The following is a 19,696-nucleotide window of genomic DNA, read 5'->3' on the forward strand; positions in this document are numbered from 1 at the left end:
ACAGAATCTTCATGTAATTTGCTGCCAGATAACAAAATTTTCTGATCACTGATTCAGATGTTCAAGTATTAAGGAAAGAAACGCTCAATTAAGTCTTTTCTTTCTCATACCTAGGCTCAGCCTTCTGTCCAGGCCCCCCTTCCCTGGTCCAAGCACCCCTTATTTTCGATGCAAGTTGTGCTTGGTGTTGTGGAAGGTCAAGGTCCTGTGTAGATTACTGTGAGCAGCTTTATGCTAATTTGTTTCTCACTGACACTTTTCACAGCTTACTAGTTTTCCAGTCAGAATGAAGTGGAAAGGTTGTGCAAACAGAGGAGGAGAAACTTTTGTTTGTTATAGTAAGAAGGAAGAAGACTTTGAGGTTAGCTAAAGGAGAATATAAGGGTTGAGAAGCTAGGCTAGTGTAAGACAGGCTATGTTGAAAATGGAAGTGAAGGATGGAAAGGAATTGAGCGTCAAGAAAGTCAGCATCCGTGTCAGTGGAAGAGGAAACAGAGAATATGAGAAAGTGAAGTCTGAAAAGCATTTGTGCAAAATTTATGGTTATCGATTCTGGTAGTATTTTTATTCGCTCTTTACAATATTTTACTGTACAACAAATTTTAAAAGCTTTTAAATTTTCTTTTCAGGTGCTTGTACATTTCAATATTCCCTACACAAAAAGACATTTAGGATTCTCTTTAACTGATAATGGGAATGGTGGTCACTACATTCTACCATACTTAAAAACTCAATTAACACTTACAAATATGCAATAACATAGCAAAAAAAAATCCAAACAACCCAGCCCAGAGAAAAACCTCAAATGCAACTAGCAGTATATTAGTGAGGTTGTTTCATAACTGTTTGATTTTTCACTAACTTTATGAATATATATATATATATATATATTTCAGAAAGCAGAATTCATTGCAGGTCTTTCCAGAGAGTAAACATAAAAGGATAATGTTTAAAATCATTTTAGCTTTTATGGGTAGGTTGTGCCAGAATCTACCTGAAATTGATGGACTAGATGATTAAATTGCAAAAAATTGTTGAAATACAAGAGTGATTTTGTGCTGCCTATGTTAAAATTTAAGGTCAGTTCACTGTTGCATGAACAAAGATGACTGCAACAACTAGAGAAAAGGCATATTTTTCCAATTCATTTTGAAGTATAATTCCAAGCCCTGCGTTAAATTAACAATATTATCATAAAAAGGCTACTAATTTTGCTGAATGCTGAAATTTTTAAAATGCTATTATAAAAATGTAAACTGTACATTAAATTAACAAAATATTAACTGAGCCAGGAATGTGAAATTAATTTTAATGCTTTGGTCACACCATTTTAGCAAAATTGATTAGCATTAAAGTATTTGTTCATTCAAAGCACAGTATAGTTCCCTGGTTTCATTTGTAGATTTTTCGATTATAAATGGTTTCTATGCAATCTCTTCTTATGGAAAAAAACTTTTCAGCCTGGCTGAATAATCATAGTCTATACAGTGGATGTGTGAGCCGGCTGAGAAAGGGAAGAGCAGCCAATTGCTAAGTTCTCTATGATTGCTCCAAGCAGTGAGCTGTGCTAGCGTGTGCCGCTTTTTGTGCACAGTAACACTAGTGGAACTTCAGAAATACTAATTCCTTTGGTTCCTTTTCTGGATTGGGTTCACTGTTGGATCTTAGGTTGGACTGTATTGGATATCTGAGTATGCCTAATGTACTATGAAATCTTTTATCTGTGTATTGTTGCAGAACAAAATGTAAATTCTGTTTATGTGGACTTTGTTGGAGACAGCTTGTATATGACAAAGAATAAATATAAAGAATATTAATGTAATGAAAACTACTTGTGTAGGTGTGATAGAACCATATCTATTTCATATTTTCAGAACACAAATAAGAGTAGTATCTGATTTTAAAATGTAGGTTAGAGCTGTCTAACTAGCTGTATGGTTCCCCTTAGGTCAGATTTTAGCCCATTCATTTTCTGGCTGTTGTGCAAAGAAATAACTGGAGTGACAGAATAATGTGAACTAATAAAACAGATAACTGCAACTAAGTAAATAATAAAAATGTCATCAAATGTTTAAATTACAAGAGAGATGAAAGTAGATACATTTTAGAGAAGGAGCTGAGAAAGAGTGGTAATTGGTTTTTATTTCTCTCTCTCTCCCCTTCAGCAAACACAGGCTCTTCACAGCTATTGCATCACAGTGCTCAAACTGTAACATACAAAGATGTCATATGCCTGAGTGTAGGTTTAAATGACTATGCAACACTACAAAATGTAAGAAAATTGTGTAATGAAAGACTCTTGAAATATAAATTACAAGCTTTTACTGAGGTAAAATAACAAGAGCTTGATAGTGGATATCGTTGGACAAGTCAACAGTTAATAATCAGCTTTTTCATTCAAGATCGGGAAAATATTTTACTAAAAATACAGAATTTTAAATGTCATAGGAAAACTGCAAATTGCTGATAAGGTGGTGCAGAAGGCAGAGATTTTTTTCCTTTTCCACTTTAAAGATTTTAGCACAGTTAAAAGAAAGACATCACCAATAACACTGCAAAACTCCCTATGACAAGGGCAAAGAAATTGAATATTTGCTATGAAGCACAGGTCGAGTGTTTTACTAGAAGCTGACAGCTGTACTAAAGATCTTATCAAGTGGATATGCTAGTTTAATCAGCAAACACTGCTTGAACACTTCCATGTATTGCATTAGAATTGTGCTTTTTTTCCCCCCATGAACTTGCCAGATGTTTGCTGTTTTGAGAATTCTTTTTGGAACTGAAATAATTTTATGCAGTGAGTTTTTCCATCTCGTCATGTTTGAGTTTTTTTGAAAAGAAAAATAAAATGTATTTAATTAGCAGAGAGTATTAAAATAGGTTATAAAAATGGACTCTTGCAACAATTCAAAGCATCAGAAGCTGCTATACCTTTTTTTAATAAAGGTTTTTCTTACTATGCTTTTGTTTCCACCCATGCAGTAGAGGAAGAACTAGCAAAGAGAACATTTCCAGACTTTCAGATGACACTTTTTATCTATATGAAAACCATTACACATAAGACTCATTTATATACTTATGTATAATCTGCTTCTCCCACAAAAAATTACTCAAAATATTTTTAGTAACAATAATCTGAAGGTGAGATGGATGACATAAATGCAAATTGTATTAAATTGACTTGTGTTGAAAGGTTTAAAAGACTTAAACAGTCAAGTCCGATTTTTAATCAAGTGACTTAAGCATGTGTTTGAGAGATCTACTGACTGCAGATGAGAGTTCCTTTTAATGATTAAGATGCTTCTGAAAATAGGACTGGATTACCTAATTTAGACCTTGGAAGATAAACAGGTAATGCCTTAAAGATCTTTCATAGCTTCATGACTTAGTGTATAAGTTACTCTGCTTGACTGAAATTCTGAGTATTGTCAGACATATCCAGGACTGATTCAAGCACACAGACTTTTTTTGGGTACTTGATCCACTACTAACCTTCCAAGATGTTAGCCAGTTCCTCAAATATTGGTAATGGCTTGTGTAATACATGGCAAAGAATTGGGATTTGTGATTGTGAATGTATCAAATGTGACCTCTTAATACTATTCAGATTTCCACTAGAATTATACGTCTGACAGCTAGTGTCTATACTATCCATTAACTCCACTTGAATGTTGATATCCTCCTCTGAAACATTAAGAATCATGTAAAAGAAAAAAAAAACAAACCCACAGTTTATAAAAATGAGCCAAATCCTTTTGTTCTTGCTTTGTGTTCATGTTTCACTATAGTTCTAAATTATTAAATTGTATCTTTCAAAGATTTTAATTAAATTTTTCATCATACTTTTTATTTCTCTCTCTAGTATAATGAAGAACTTCACTATGTAGAGCCTTGTCTGAATGGAACATTAGTTCAAGCAGACAGAGCCAACAAAGAGGTAAGGAGTGGAAGTAACAAAACAGCAGAGACATAAGATACAGTGCATAACAATGTGCTGTAATAATCTTTACCTAGTAGAATGCATTCCATTATTAGAATTTATTAATGATTCCTCTAAGGCTATTTCAAAATTTTATGTGACTCAGCAGGAAGAAATGCAAGTAACCTCCTAGTTAATTTGATTGAATAAAATTCATGGAACAATACAGAAATGACTGAAAATATAATGTTAGTAAAGTTTAGTAATTATTTTAAGCTTTAAATTGAACAATCATTCTGTTACCAAAAGTCACTGAGGAAGAGATTGCATTTTTAAGTTAAACTATCACAAATGCTGAAAAAAAATCTCAAAAGAAATAGAAACATAATACTACGTGACTGAAACAATTTAGCATTCCAAATAGTTGTGTCAAAATAATAATTCATTCAAGAGAGTTCAGAGAAAGTGTTCAAATTAATTACATCCTGATGGTATTTTTCAGCAAAAAAAAAAAATTTACTGTGATTTCAATGAAAGTTTTATTTGAAGGAAGATTGCAGTATGATTCTACAGCTTGAAGTTTAGTTTATTGCCTGCTATCCAAAAGCAATTTCTCTGTGCAAGCATTACTTCATCACTCTTCTTCAATGTGCAGGATTCTTCTTCAAAGGTAGGATTTTTTATGCCATGTAAAATTGAGGTAAGGTAGTGTTTGGTATTATAGAATTTCTTCCCTGTAAAAGCTTCCTCTCTTCTTAAAGTGACTTTTCCACCTATACTGAGTCTCATGGCTGGAGAGGGCAGCAGTCATGCATCTTTCTTCAAATAAGTCTTTCTTTTTTTAATAAAAGTGAATCAAAAGAGTATCATCCTAATGCTGAACTGTGCTTGACATTCAGAGTGGTAGTTCATTTTTTCTGAAGAAATTGGTGAGATGTTACAGAAGGTGGTAAACCTAGCTCTGAAAAAACACATTTAAGTGTATTAATGGTCTTTTTATGTATCCTAAGTTAAAATGAATTTGAACTCATTATGCTGACCTTTACTTCATGCTATTATTCACATGACTTCTTTGCATTTTACCTAGATACATAACCACATTCTAAAGGAACTGTTCTTCATGGACTGCTTTCTTAATATATTTGGTGTTCTCTATTATCTAAATATCATTTGGTTACTATATGGAATGACTTGAACTATTTCTAGTGATTTACTGCTGGAGACCCTTATTTGTGAACTGTGATGCAGTTTTCTAAATGAGCAAATTATTGTGGGTGCATCTAATGAGCCATATGAATGCTGTGCAAGTTCTAGACTGAAAGCTTAAGATTCAAGTATATTGCCCAGATGTACTATCTGGAATTAATCTTACTGTTAACCTTTCCATCACTCTGCAACTAATCAAAATGCAGATTACCATACATCCACATGTTACTTAATGTTAGGGTAATTTCAATTTAATTGATTAAAAAGTTTTTTATACCACCCAGATGATGCTCAGATTTTATGAACATTGCTCAATTGTTCAAAATAACTAAATAAATTTTCATAGTTTGATCATCATAGTAAGCTTTGATATAATTTCTAGTTAGCTTTTTTATTATTATTATGTCTAGAATCACTTTGTGCGTTACTTTGCCTGTAAATTGAATAATACATCCAAAGTTTTGCAGGGTAGTAAAATATGACCTCTTTTTTCCCCCACAATTATTCATACTAGTGAACTAGTTATTGATGTTTCATTGAAGGACCAGAACTAGAGAGTAAGCTTGAGATATGTAGCATGCAATAGTTCCATGTATTTTTATGTACTGTTTGTTATAGTTTATATCTTAACTTCTGTGAATTTATATGTTCTTATTATTTTTCTAGCTCATATAATGAAGTTAATGATTTACTTGCCTAAACACTGAAAGGCATAGAGGTGCCGTTGTCCTGAGTATAACTTAAGAGTATAAAGATTGTGAAGGAGATGAATACCACTTAATCCTAAATGATCAATGACAGAATTCACCTACTGAATTCATAGTTACAGATAGCTTTCTGAATTGTCTGATATTGTAAGATCTGATACTATGTGATTTGATATACTGACACAACCAAATTGCCTGAGAACCTCACCAACAGAACATTGCATTTCCTGGAAAAAATTCTCCTGAATTCATAGCTTTTGGGTCAGATCCATTGAAAAAGATGTCCCAATGTTATTGCTATGCATATTCCAAAACAAGTCAAGAGCTGTCAGAGTATTTGGATCTGTTGTTGAACTCATCATAAGAGTTCAATCAGTTGGGCTCTTACCTGAATTTCTGTGAGTCTGACAGATATACCAGACTTCTGCTACATTTTTAATGTATAGTTGGCAAGTGTTCATTGCAACATCAGATGACGGCAGATATAATTACACTTTATCAAACTGGACTTACAAGGTAAAGACTGTTTTGCATGCTCACTGGTAATAATAGCTCTTTGTTTACTAAATGATAAAACAGAAACAATAAAAATATTGTTTCAAACACTCCAACATGTATTTTTTCAAGTAGCCATTATCAGTGTATGACCATATTGGCATAGGAGAGCAGATGATTGACAAGCAATGTTTTAAAATATATGCTATTATTTCAGTTTATGTGCACATATATGCACATTTTTTAGAAGCCCAACATAGGGCTGAAGATGTAACTTCATGTTCCTTCCAGAAATTTCCATTGTTTTATCTTTTACATCTTATAATACCAGTGTAATGTCTATTAGCACCAAAATAAATACAAGTATTTTAAAATACAATAGAAAATTTTTTTCTTTAGCTAGCAAATATCTATTTTTGCAGATGACACCAAGCTGTGTGTAAGTGTTGATGTGCTTGAGGGTAGGGAAGCTTTACAGAGAGATAGATCTAGATAGGCTGGATTGCTGGACCAAGGCCAGTTCCATGAGTTCCAATAAGGCCAAGTGCTGGGTCCTGCACTTGGGCCACAACAACCCCCAGCAGCAATACAGACTTGGGGAGGAGTAGCTGGAAAGCTGGCAGAGAGGAACCTGGGAGTGTTGATTGACAGCTGGCTGAAAATAAGCCAGCAATGTCCTGGGTGGCCTGGCCTGTATCAGGAACGGTATTGTCAGCATGAGGATGGAGGTGATCACTAGCTATTAATTTGTGATAAATAAACTTCAATTGTTGCCATTTTGCTCTTTGTTTTGTTTTGGTTTTTTTAACTGTCATACATGAGTGCCAATATAAAAATTCCCCACTCCCATATGCACAGCCCAGTTCTTGCTAACTACATCTTACTGTATTCATCTGACATGACATGTAGCAAATACAATTAGAAGCAAAGATAAGAAATTACTTTTAAATGTTTCACTGGAACTTTTTGTCTCACAAAGAAAGCAGCTGTTTCAATAAATCCAAATAAAAATTACTTTCAGTACCCTAGTTTCCATTTATCAAGTGTATTTTTTGAAGAACTACTTTATTGTCTTTATATAATGCTCAGGCATTTTCAAATGGAATCTTCCTGGTCTGAGGATGTCACTTAAACATGCTGAATGTCTTTCTTTGAATTGAGTTTTCTTTGATCTCTAAATTTGAACAAAACTAAGATATTAAAATCTAGATTAGGCTATCCTTAGAACTTGCACTTCATTTGTAGCAAGCTGAAGGGCAAACTAGCTTCTCAGCAGAATAAACAGGATTAAATGATACTAACTTGGTGCAGACGGCCAGGGCTTGAGTAGAGATCAGGTTCTTTTTTTGGGAGAGCTGTGTTGTTTGCTTCTGCTGAGACGGTTCCCTTCTGCCAGCATAGACACAACCCCATGCATCCTGACCTCTTACACAGCTGCAGTAGCAGCTAGCCTGCCTTTCTGAGATGTAGGCATAAGTAAAATAGTTTGCCACCCACAGCAGTCTGCTGCCTTAGGCCACTGGGCTACGGCCAGAGCCTATTCTGTTCCCATGCACAGCCTGTCTAGGTAAGATGATACCTGGAAGCATCTTCAGGGAATGGAGCACAAAGCTTTTTTTTGGTAGGCTACAGGAAATTTCTTCAGCCTTAGGGCTTGTAGTAACCTGGAAAATGAATGCTTCTTACTGGTGTTGATGCTGAATATTCAATGGCATTACGGGTAGCAAATGAGCATAGTCTGTTACGTTCAGGGATGGGTTGCAGAAATTCTTCTCCATAATGCGCAGGGGAAGTAACCAGCTTCCAAAGAACCAGACTTTCAGAAAATCCAATTAGTATTGGATAAAAAAAGAAAGGCTATCTGGTATCTGGTCTGGTTTACACATTTTTTCAGTGAAATAGTGTGACTCTTGCTTTTTTTAAATTATTTTTTTTCTTCCTTCACAATGTCTCTTTTTTTTTTTTTTAGGGGAAGGAAACAGTATTGTGAACACAGTGTTAGTTCCACACATTGGCTCTAGACCACTTACTGTTGTTTTCTGGGCCACAGTTTGGGAACTTCTTACATAAAAGGAAAAAATCCACTCATTAAAGTATGAAAAAACATTTAAAGCACTGTAACTCTCCTATATCTACTCTGTGGTGTTACTATTTTCTATTCCAAGTGTCCAGAAAGATATTATAAAGCACACATTTCCGCTCACTCCCCCATTAATTTTTTTTCTTAGTCTTTCAGATAGGAATATGGGCTAGACATGAGAGTAATTGTGTACAAACTGTTTACAGAGCAAGGAAGTTGCATTCTGTTTGAGTGACAACCTAGTTATTATTGATTAAGCTTCATTCGTATCCTCTACAATGTGCAATCTATATTGTGTTTGCATCTTTACTTAAATGATTACTTCCTTTCCCTTGTATCTAATACAATATAATCTAAAGGATTTCTCTTTTCACAGCCCTTTTAGTAAGGGACAATGAGTTAGATTTACTTGTTGATTTATATAGGAGCCTCAGCGAGCCAAAGATTCTGAATCCTGCCTTGTTTGCTAAGAGACTAGTTAGAAAACAAAACATAGCATGAATACTTTTACCTTTGCAAATTTCAACTTAGCCAAATGCATGTTTTGAAGACTGATACAGATTTCATAGTGTTTGATGTAGTGAAGGTAATTAAGGCAGGAATTGTCTTTTTTGAACAAGCATCATCGCACCTGTAGGGTTTACTTGATCAAGATCATTCCTTGATTAAAACATTACTAAATAGGTGTCTGGTGCTTTACAGTAGCTTTTAAAAGGTCATCAAATGATTTTAATTATTTAATTGCTTAACACATTTGTGAATATTTGTTATATGAGAATAGTGAAGGTTACAGAAAACAGATTGTCGGCACTGAATGTCCAGCAAGTTGAAGTAACGTGCTTTTGTTTAAGAGTGAGGATACTATGAAAAAAGTTATGTTTCTAAGCACCTAAACCTGTTCCCTTCCAGCCTCATAAGGGCAAATATTGCAGTCTTGAGTTGTAAGTCTTCATTTAATTTTATTTCTAGCAACAGCCTACAATGAAGAGGTACTAGTACAATAAGTTTAGAAATTTCCACAGGTTTTGATCAAGTTATGTCTAGCTTTCAGAGCACTGCAGACTTAATTTCTGTCAGATACAACTTCAGTAAGTTTGCTGCTTTTGTGAAACTTTATTGAATTATGTCTTTATGTATTTGTAAAAGATAAACTTACAACTTCAAATATGAGTGATGTTGTGGGGTGTTAAGATACCTGCTACTGGTTTTATAAAGTTTCAAAGTAGGCGTTCCAGTACTACGTTTCTTCCAATACATAAAGTTTCTGCTTTAATTTTTACAATATAAGAGAATATTAATTTGTATGAAGATGAATTAGAATTTCAGGTGGTATGGTAGGCACCAAGTTATATCCATTTATTTCTAAAATTTTTCGTAGTCTCATTTTTTTCATAAAATATGAGAAAATATGTGTTGGCACATACTTGCATTAAAGGTTAAGTTTATATATATGGAGACATGTTCTCAGAATGTTGTAAGCTATCCTTAACTTGCAAACTTGCTTCATTTATCACAGAAATTAAATCTGTAATTACATTGGGTAGCATAAATGAAGTTGAAATTTATCTGTGATCCTAAATGTGGTTTAGTAATATAAAATATATAACATATATGTAAATTTTACAAGACTAATTTATAATTTGGCATTAGCATTAAACAGCTGCTACCTTGAAGTGTATCAATTTGCTGTACACAAATTTAAGAAAGAGTGGGAAATACTTTAGACACTATTCTGTCACTGTCTGCACTTTCTCCACAAATTACAAACATGTGGAACTGCCTATTTTAATACTAGTTTGTTTGGGCCAAGAGGTTTTCATCTTTGAGAAACTCCATGTTACAATTTACCTACCCCAAAGGAATCGGATGACAGTCTGGTTTAATGTAACTCCAGAATTAAAGTAACAATATTACAATATACATTCCTCTTTTATATGTTGTTTTAATGTACTATATATGGGTTCAGGACATTTCTCTGTAAATGTTTCCAGATGAAATATATCATCTTCTAGATGCACAGATAGGCACAGTAACTCCAAACTAAATCAAGAACTTACTCCTGCGTAAATTAGAATGCCAAAAATAGAGAGATGTAGTGTAGAACTTCCCATGAGCTTTTATTTTTGTGTTCAATTACTAGAAATTAAATAGCCAGAAGACTGATTCAGCAATGAAGCTGAGTGAAATTGCCAATAAGAGGTTGGTAAATACAAATTTTGCACTGTGAATTTTATTTAAGCAAATTACATAGGTGTATATTTATTTATCCATCTCTGTCAGAGCTCAAAAAAAGATAGTTGACTGCATTGCTTAGCTACTAAAAAAAACCCCAAAACCACAAATTCTCCCTGAAATCTACTTCTTAAAAAACTGGCTAGCCATTATAGACCTCCAAAACTTTCAGTTAGCCTTGGACCACTTAAACTTGGTCTGAAGTTTTCTATTGTAGCCCCAGGCAACTAATTTACTTAAGAACTTGATTTTAAGCTCACTATATTGAATCTTGAGCTCTTTGTTCAGCATGATTTCCAAGACTGTTTTCCTAAAAAAAACAACCAATAATCCAGTCTACAAACACAATGAGCTGGGAAACACAAGTGGCTGCATAATCATCACCAAAAAACTAACCTGTAGTTGCCCTGCCAATAGATTTTAAATATGATGATGCCTAATTGTATGTTATAATTGTGAATACCCATTTATCAGTTGTGAGTGCATTTGGTTAAATCTCCCCTTGACATATCAGCAAACATCACTCTCCCAGCTCACACATATGCCTTCTGATTGTTGGTGTTTTTTACTGTCTGGAGAAATGTTGAATCCATTAACAATGCTTTCTTTAGGAAGCTCAACCTTGTCAGACAATTAAAAGTAAATATAATAGTTTTCCTGTATAAACTCTGCCACTTATATTAGTCATGAACTGTTATGTCTTTCTTTGGAATCAGTGGAAAATGCTTAGTGTGCATAACCTAACTAATTCTGAAGCCCTAAAATAAATAGAAGAAATAGTTTGTTTGTTTGTTTGTTTTTTAAGGTTAGTTTAGCTAGATCAGTAGGATGATAAGAGATGGGGTCTTGATTTGATCATAAGTTTGCAACAGAAATCTTGCTAAGGTGCTTCCATCTTGTCAGTGGTAGAGAAATATAAAGGCAAACAAGGTTTCAGGTCTCATAGAAAAAGAATCTGCTATAAACCATAGCAAGCTGAACTTACTGGGTGATGTACCTCTATTTGTGAGGTTTTAGGTGGTGTCCTTGTGATAAAATGTGTTAAAACAGCTTGTGAAATCTTGTCAATTAAAATGTGAGGCAAGCATATCAGTATTGTGACTAGCTGTGTCATGGTGCTAGAGGAAAATCCATCAGTGAAATTCTGCAAATGCTTGGTAGGGTAAGAAGAAGCTAGACCAATATGTGAATGCCATACTTAGGGATTACGTTAGCTGACAACTTGTCTGTTCTTTTTTTCCTGGTTTGATTACTTGCAAAATTTCAATTGTGTTTACTTCCTCAGATGTTGAATGAAGATAGCAATACTTTGTTCTTTCTTTTTCAAGTTTAAAAAGGGTAAAACCTTGAAAACTATAAAGTATCCTCATATTATTGTAAAAAAAGTGAAAGAATTTCCTGAATGCACAGACATGGGAGTCATTCTTGTTAGGAGTGTGACCAGGTTCTGTTTGCTTTTAGAATGTCAAAATTTGTCTTATTGTGCTTATAGACACCAGTTAGCTTTTATAATCTCAGAATAAACCTTGTGAAACCTTTAGAACAGTTTGTAAGATAAGAGGCCCATAGAAAGAGATGCAAAAGAATTTCTTCAGAATTGCTTCCAAGTCAATCTATTATTCTTCAGCATGACTATGGGCTAGATAAACCAGTGTATAATTTTGGCTATAAAGTTGGGAGTTTCTGCCATGAAGGAAAAATTCAGTTTTCCCAGTTCTCTAAACTACTTTGCAGCAAAGTTTTTAAGTTGCCTGCAGTGACCTGAAATTAGGAAAGGGATATCAGATTCTCAACTGTATTCAGGTGGCCTCTTTCAAATAATAAAAAAACTACTCCGAATCTTTGCAAAATTTTGTCATCACCCAAGCATAGATTTCTTGAAATTAATTACTTAACCTCAATTATTTGAATCTATTAAGTATTAAACTCTAATAAATCCAGAGTAGGAAACTGAAGGAAAAAAAAGTAACAGAAATATGATTTCCTATTTTACCCCGATTCTTAAAGTCTGAAAATAAATGTAGTCATCTAACCAAAAAATCTCTACACTTGTTGGTGAGGCCACGAGGCTAGAAAAGGTGAATACACCTGGGTGTGCCGAAAACCACTTTAAATGATCTCATTATAAGAGAAACCCCAAGTTAGATAATAATAAATGGTTACAAATTTATTCTCTTGTTCAGTTATGCCAAAGCCATATGCAACAGTGATGTGATTTTAATATTCTGTGTAACTATCCCATGAAGCATAGAATATGAAGACTGTTAAAAATCTTTCTACATTTCTCCCCATTCTTCAAATAGGCATATTTGTAATGACACCTAGGACAGGAATCCATTTGCTGATTCTAGATCCTTCAGATATATTTGTTGACCTGTTTCAGAAGGTCCTAACAAACTGTATGCAGTTTAAAAAGAAAAGGAGATAACCTTAATTTTCATACATAGATTATTATGAGGTGTTAGCATCACTGGGTCTTTCTAGTTTTGACATTAGGTAGTGTTACACACAAAGTCTGCAGCATGCAAGGTTACAAGACCAAGTATATGCATTGTTGATCTGCTTTGAACCCTTGTGGATGTATATAAACACCTTGCAGATTACACAAATCTACTTGTGAGTGGATGGGAAGAGTGAATCTGTATCTTTGCTCTGTACAGCTTGTGTTTTTCATCAGTTTCTAAGTGGATCATAGATACCTCCACTGTGGAACACATCTATGCTTCCTCACTATAACAAGACACAACTTCTCCTGTTGAGCCCTGGCCCTATAATTTTGCAATCAGACATCAGAGTCTGATTGTCATAATTGTGTACCTAATTTGCATTCAGAATTACTTAGATGATGCATGTCAATTAGATATTTGAGTCCACAATTACATATTGCACATTCTGGTAATTGCACCTGGAAATTAGGAATACAGTTGCATGTGAATGTGCACAAAGTTGGACAGATATCCAACTCAAAATCTAGGAAATTCAGATGTTAATCTACAAGGGCTCCAGGAGGACTGTAAAGAGAAGTTGAGATGAACCAATATTATTTTTTGTGCAGTTTATTACTAATAAGAGCCATTTAAGATGAAAAGATCAAAAGATACTTTTTGACCTATGAAGAGCAGGGAAGTTCTGCTTTCTGGAATGTGTTTGATCTCTGAAAGTTTTGAAAGTGGAATTGAGGTGTTTGTTACCTCATTGCAAAATAGCTTACTCTTTTTCTTTAAACTGATGTATCAGTGGTTAATGTCCTGCCCTGACATTTTTTTCACAGCTAGTAGGGTTGAAATATACTATTCTGTTTTACAGTACTTTTGGAAAGGACAAAATTGAGTGACAATTGGACATGTGGGCAAGTTGCTAGAGAAATTTTGAGAGGTGTACTACTTTGAAATTTTTACTTTTTCATATTCAAAGACTACAATGCTTTAAAATATGCCTTTTCTATTAACAAAGAAGACACCATAGCATTACTGTCAAGGCATTGCTGTACTGACTAGAGATGTGGAATAAAAAAGGATGCTTGGAGTTTTGGATTTTCTTACAAATTTTCCTTGAAACAACAGCATGACATCTAATGGTTGTATCATTAGTATGCCCTTCGAAGCCAGGATAAGTTGCCACTCTTTAAGAGAGTAAAAAGCCCTCTCTATGAAAGTACAACAGTACATTTTGATTGTTTAATAAAAAGCAGCCTCAGCTAAATGTAGAGTGAAAAATCTGAGGATGCCATTCTTTGTGCTGCCTGTAAAATGAAACGTGATTTCTTTTGGCATGGATCCAATTAATGCCACACATCCAAGGCCTCTGGCACAGTTAAAAGAGAAACAAGTAAACATATATTTGCATGTTGTGAGATTTTTTTTTTTCCAGTGGACCTACAAGTGCTGAAATGCTCAGAAAAACAAAGACAGGACAGAGAGGGGAGTTAGTTAAAAATAAAATAGAGAAATAAATCCTCTCCAGACAAAGATGAAACCACACGTGCATTTTAGTTATTTAATCCTTTTGCAGAATCACCTTGTAGCATCTGTTCACTGTGAAGCCTGGAGGCAGAAAACATAGAATTGTTTAAATTCATGGTGCATGAAATTGATTTTTAACATTTTTACTATTTTGTATCAAACATTCATTACTATTATATTTCTTCATATATCAACTGCTTCTTTGACAAGCTGTATATATGTATGTCTATATATATGTATAGGGATGTTAGGGGAAAATATTTGATTTTCTGACAAGTCACATGAACTGAGTGATACACTACAAATTACCCTTTTAATTAGTAATTTTTGATGCTGATGTTCATATTTGATTACCTATATGCATTGTAATAAGCATTTCACAGCATTCATCTTTGAAATATTCAGATTTTTATAAACTATTGTGTTTTGAATACAAAAACAATTTTAGTTTAATTATGAATCAACAACATATTCCAAGGAGAAATATTATTTATAATAAATATTTAAGTAAGATGTCTGGTTTATAAGAAAGTAAGATTAGAAAATTATTCCTGATAGAAAAATTTGGTTTAATTAATTCTGACAACCTCTCTGTTTTGAGGTGAATCCTTGTGTTAGTTTGTAAATATCTCTGATAACTGAAAACTAAGCTTAGTTCCGTGTATCTGGGAGAGATGAGCTGTGAGCATAGCACTGCTTCAGCAACTTGAAAATATCTGGTCAAGACATTACTTTGATGATATGAACTTGTTTTTGACATTGATGAAACAGTAGTAAACAGCTTGTTTTCCATATGTTTTAAATGTGAACAGTTTCTGTTTAAAAATATCAACTATATGTAAAACTGGTTCTGCTAAGATGTTTCCTGCAGAATTTTGTAAACATGATTTATTTTTTGAAGAATTTCAATGAAAAGTTACAAAGTTCTATGAACTTCTCATATTTCATGAGAAATAATCATATTATCTGAGTTTATGAAAACCTTTAATAACTTTAACAGTCCTGTTAATAATTTTGTATTTAGACAGATGGCCATATGTATTAAAGCCAACTTGAGTACTGAAGTCAGTAGTTTCTGAATCTGGCTGTTGGTCAGTTATGGTATTTTGAAATACCTATGGAAAATGTTCTGCTTATGACAGCTGAAGTGACCCTTGTCTGAGAAACTGCTAACTTTTCATTGCTGCTTGCAATTTCCAGGCTATGTTAAGTCAAAAATATGTCAATGTTGGCCAATTTAGACCTAAATTTCAGACATACTTTGTAGTGACATGTTGGATACAGAATAACAAGATATTGATGCAGTTACTGAATATTTGGGTATTTTGTTTTCATTCTTTTTCATTATTATAAAAAAAAAAAGAAAGATACGTTTCAAGGGACAGTAATATTTTGTCTTCTACAAAAATAATTAGCTTGATTCTATTTTCTTGCCTATAATAATGCTTTAATACCAATGGATCGATAAATATGTTCTTGCTAATAAACTCACGTGTATTTTTATCCAGTTGTGTTGTGATGGACTGCATTTACTACGTTATTTTGAAGCATTTTTTTTATGAAGCTGGAACACAAAAAGTTCCACTTAAATATAAGAAAAAACTATTTCACTGTGAGGGTGAAATAGAACAGGGTGCCCAGAGGGGTTGTGGAGTCTCCTTCCTTGGAGGTCTTCACGATCTACCTGGACGTGTTCCTATGCAACCTGATCTAGGTGAACCTGCTTCTGCAGGGGGGTTGGACTAGATGATCTCTAAAGGTCCCTTCCAACCCCTACCATTCTATGATTCTGTGATTCTAATTGTTTTGAAAAACAGACCTTTTTTTGTGGCTTCAGAATTGTCTAGAAACTAGGATGTAAATTTTTCTGTTTCAACCTACTGAAATTTAATAATGAAATATGTAGTTGGCTGCCTTTGAATATATTGCTGTAATACCTTTTTATTTTGCAAAATAATAATAATAATAAAGTTTCCATCATAGAAACTGACAATTGTAGGAATATTGTGACAATAAATTGACAAATAAAACCGCATTGTTCATGTTTCAGCATTTCAGGGAACACCTTGACAAACTTTTTGCAAAAGGAATTGGGATGCTGGACAATGCTTTAAATGAAGCTTTCAACATGCTCAATGAAGTAAGTTAATGCTGTTCAGATTTTTGCTGCTGGCACCTTTCTTACTATTTAGCAATTACTATCAATTGTAAGTTAATAAATTAAAACTAACTAAAAAATGTGATGATAGTAAAATTGAAAAATAGACTACAAATTGTAAATACCTACATGTGGTTAAAGGTTATAAACAAGTTTACATTTTTATATGTTTACATTCTATATTAATGTATTTTATGTCTATTCATACATTATATAGATAAACACTTTTGTACTTCTGTAATACTCTTGGAGGGAGAAATGTGAAGCTTTGTCTAACTAGTTTAGATGTATTTACATTATTTTAACCATTTGTCTGTCAAAAACATGAGGCTAACTTTCTCATAAAATTCCTGTCTATAAACAGGAATGCAATTGCTAAAAGATGAACATAATGATCATGGATATAATATAGTGCAGATATCTAGGTTTTTTTTCCCAAACTCCTCATAAAATCAGTGTAGCATTCTTAGTTGCCCAGGAAATTGTCCTTCAAATGATATTTTAATTAAAATCAAACCCATTGTCTTTGTCTAAAATGCTTTTGTCTAAAATCAGTTTTAGTGGTTATTATGAAATGATTTTACTTAGTGTATTTCAGAGATTTTTTTTTTGTTATTTCAGCAAAGATAATATATTTTGTCATGCTACATATTCCAGCAAAGGAAAATTTTAGCAATTCTTCAGTTCAGATGACTATATGCTTGGGAATACATATAGGAAAAGCAAGGAAAAGAAGGAGAAAAAGGAGCAATATTAGTAATGAGGCAGAATTTAGTATCATGGATCAAATCAATGAAAATAAAATGTAGCATGAAATATTTCTTGCTATATTATGAATGAAATCCTCAGGTAGTGGGGAAAGGAATAAACCTATTGGTTACAATCTCTGTTAATATAAGTTCAGACTTAAGGTTTATGTAAAGGAAAGCATTGAGTTTTTAAGAATAACTGATTACAAGCATAACTGTTCTCCAAGATGTCCAAAATAATGAGCACTGCTATATAGCAAAGTTACAGCAATGTTCATTAAGCAAGAGATACATGGCAAATGCTAGTATAAAGGGCTAAACCAGAAAATATGTGAAAGCCCAGAACAGATACTGAGGGAAAAAATGTCATGTATTTCAGTCAGCCTCAAGACTGGGGAAAGTAGGAAACTTATTAAAAAAACCTCAAACACCAATTTGTGTGCCAAGAGCCCCAAGGTGAAATACTAGCAACCAACGATCAATGAGTTCTCCAAAAATATTTAAAATGTAGCATAATGCTACATTCAATTCCCACTTATCATTTTCTAAGGCAAGAAAATGAAAATTTCTGTTTCTGTGGGTTCTTTCAGAATGCTCCATCTTGCACAAAGTTCACCCTTTTTTAAAGTAAGAGGCTAAACTCTTGTTCTCTGTAACCTTTGAACTGCATTATAGTTGAGTCAGTAAAAGTGACAATACATCTTCTAACAGGACCAGCTCCTGCTAAATGGTTGGATGTTACAAGTAAACATCATCAACCTATTAAAACATTCCGTATATCTTTCTTTTGAAGTTAATATAACAGCTTAAGATATGATTGAAAATACTTCAGTTTCCAGAAAAGCTTTATTTTTATTAAAAAAGCAAAATGACATTATTTTGCATGTATTCTTGTTAATCTAAATCAATTAGGAGGTGACTTGGTCCTGATTTAGAACTGCTATGTGTAGCAGAGTATATGTTTTTTAATTATGTTTTTTAGTGAAGAGGTAGATATCATTGAAAAAGGCAGAGAAACATTAAATTCCTGTCAAGTGAACTAAAATGGTGAACTTTTAATTGTAAAGTAACTTTTAAAATAGATGACATGAGATCTTATTTTCCTTTGAGCTTTTCAAACAAGATTACTTAAATGCTTTTAAAAGCTTTTCAAAACAACAAAGAAAGTGAGCTTGGAGTATGATTCAAATGCAAGATAGTATGATTCAAATACATGCCCGAATTACTGGGTTGACATGTACAAACTATGCTTTCTAGATAATCAGTTTCTTCTACTAAGTGTGTGATGATGTTGTGATGAGAATGTAGTTTCTTCTGTATTTAGGAATTCTAGTTTGTCAATAGATAGAAACGAATCTTTTCTGATATGGTTACCATGGTGGTAGTTAATGTTAATAATGTTAATGTTAGTGAGTGATAATTCCAAGTAAATCCACTATGTGTTTTTTTCTAAGAACAGTTTGTCCTTGAGAGATAGTCACATTTCATATCCAGAAAATTAAATAGTTGTGTGTGTGTGTACAGAAGCATGGATTAACTAATGGTTCCAATTCCTTTGTATTAATCTTGAAGCACAGCATTGATCAGTTTTTTCTGGACATAAAATTCTACAGTGAAAAGATAAAAATATGATAAAGATATGATGAGTCTTTTGATCTGTAAGGTTATGATGGGTCATGCTACATGTATGTTCAGATCTAATCAATGTGGAGTAATGACTCTTTCTATTTATACTATAAAAGGGAATATAATAGCTTCAAGCCTTCTTACACTTCCAGAATTGACAGCATAAAAGTCTTTTCCATTACATATAGTCATGTCAGCAAAATCTCCGGGAGCTTCTATTAAGCAGCCTAGGCCAGGGAAAAAGCTACTTAATCTCTCCTTAAAAGAGTACAGCTAACAATTTTCCACTTTATCTACAGAATGTGACCTTTATGTGCCAGAAATCTATTCTTGTGAATTATGAGTTAACTGAGGATTACTCGTCTATGTTTTAAAAAAAGAAGGCAGGGAGAGAGGGACGGAAGGGGAAGAAGAAAGGGAAAAAAAAAGACAAAAAGAAGGAAAAGGAAAAACAGAATCAACTTTCTTTTACATAAATAGTCTATTAAGATTCTGGTTGGATTTTAGAATGATTCAGGGGTTACACTAATTAAACTCAGTTAATTTTGCCTTGCAATTACCT

At 33.4% G+C, this 19,696-nt stretch overlaps 1 protein-coding gene across 1 annotated transcript in view; it reads left to right on the forward strand.

The window, feature by feature from the left end:
- Positions 1–19,696, forward strand: part of CACNA2D3 (calcium voltage-gated channel auxiliary subunit alpha2delta 3) — a 397,438-nt gene that overhangs the window by 171,119 nt on the left and 206,623 nt on the right. Inside the window, exons 9-10 of the mRNA XM_062008364.1 lie at positions 3,863–3,937; positions 16,652–16,741. Coding sequence (XP_061864348.1) covers positions 3,863–3,937; positions 16,652–16,741 — 165 coding nt within the window. The remainder of the gene's footprint in view (positions 1–3,862; positions 3,938–16,651; positions 16,742–19,696) is intronic.

The sequence above is a fragment of the Colius striatus genome, chromosome 15 (genome assembly GCF_028858725.1).
Source record: "Colius striatus isolate bColStr4 chromosome 15, bColStr4.1.hap1, whole genome shotgun sequence".
Lineage (NCBI taxonomy): Eukaryota > Metazoa > Chordata > Aves > Coliiformes > Coliidae > Colius > Colius striatus.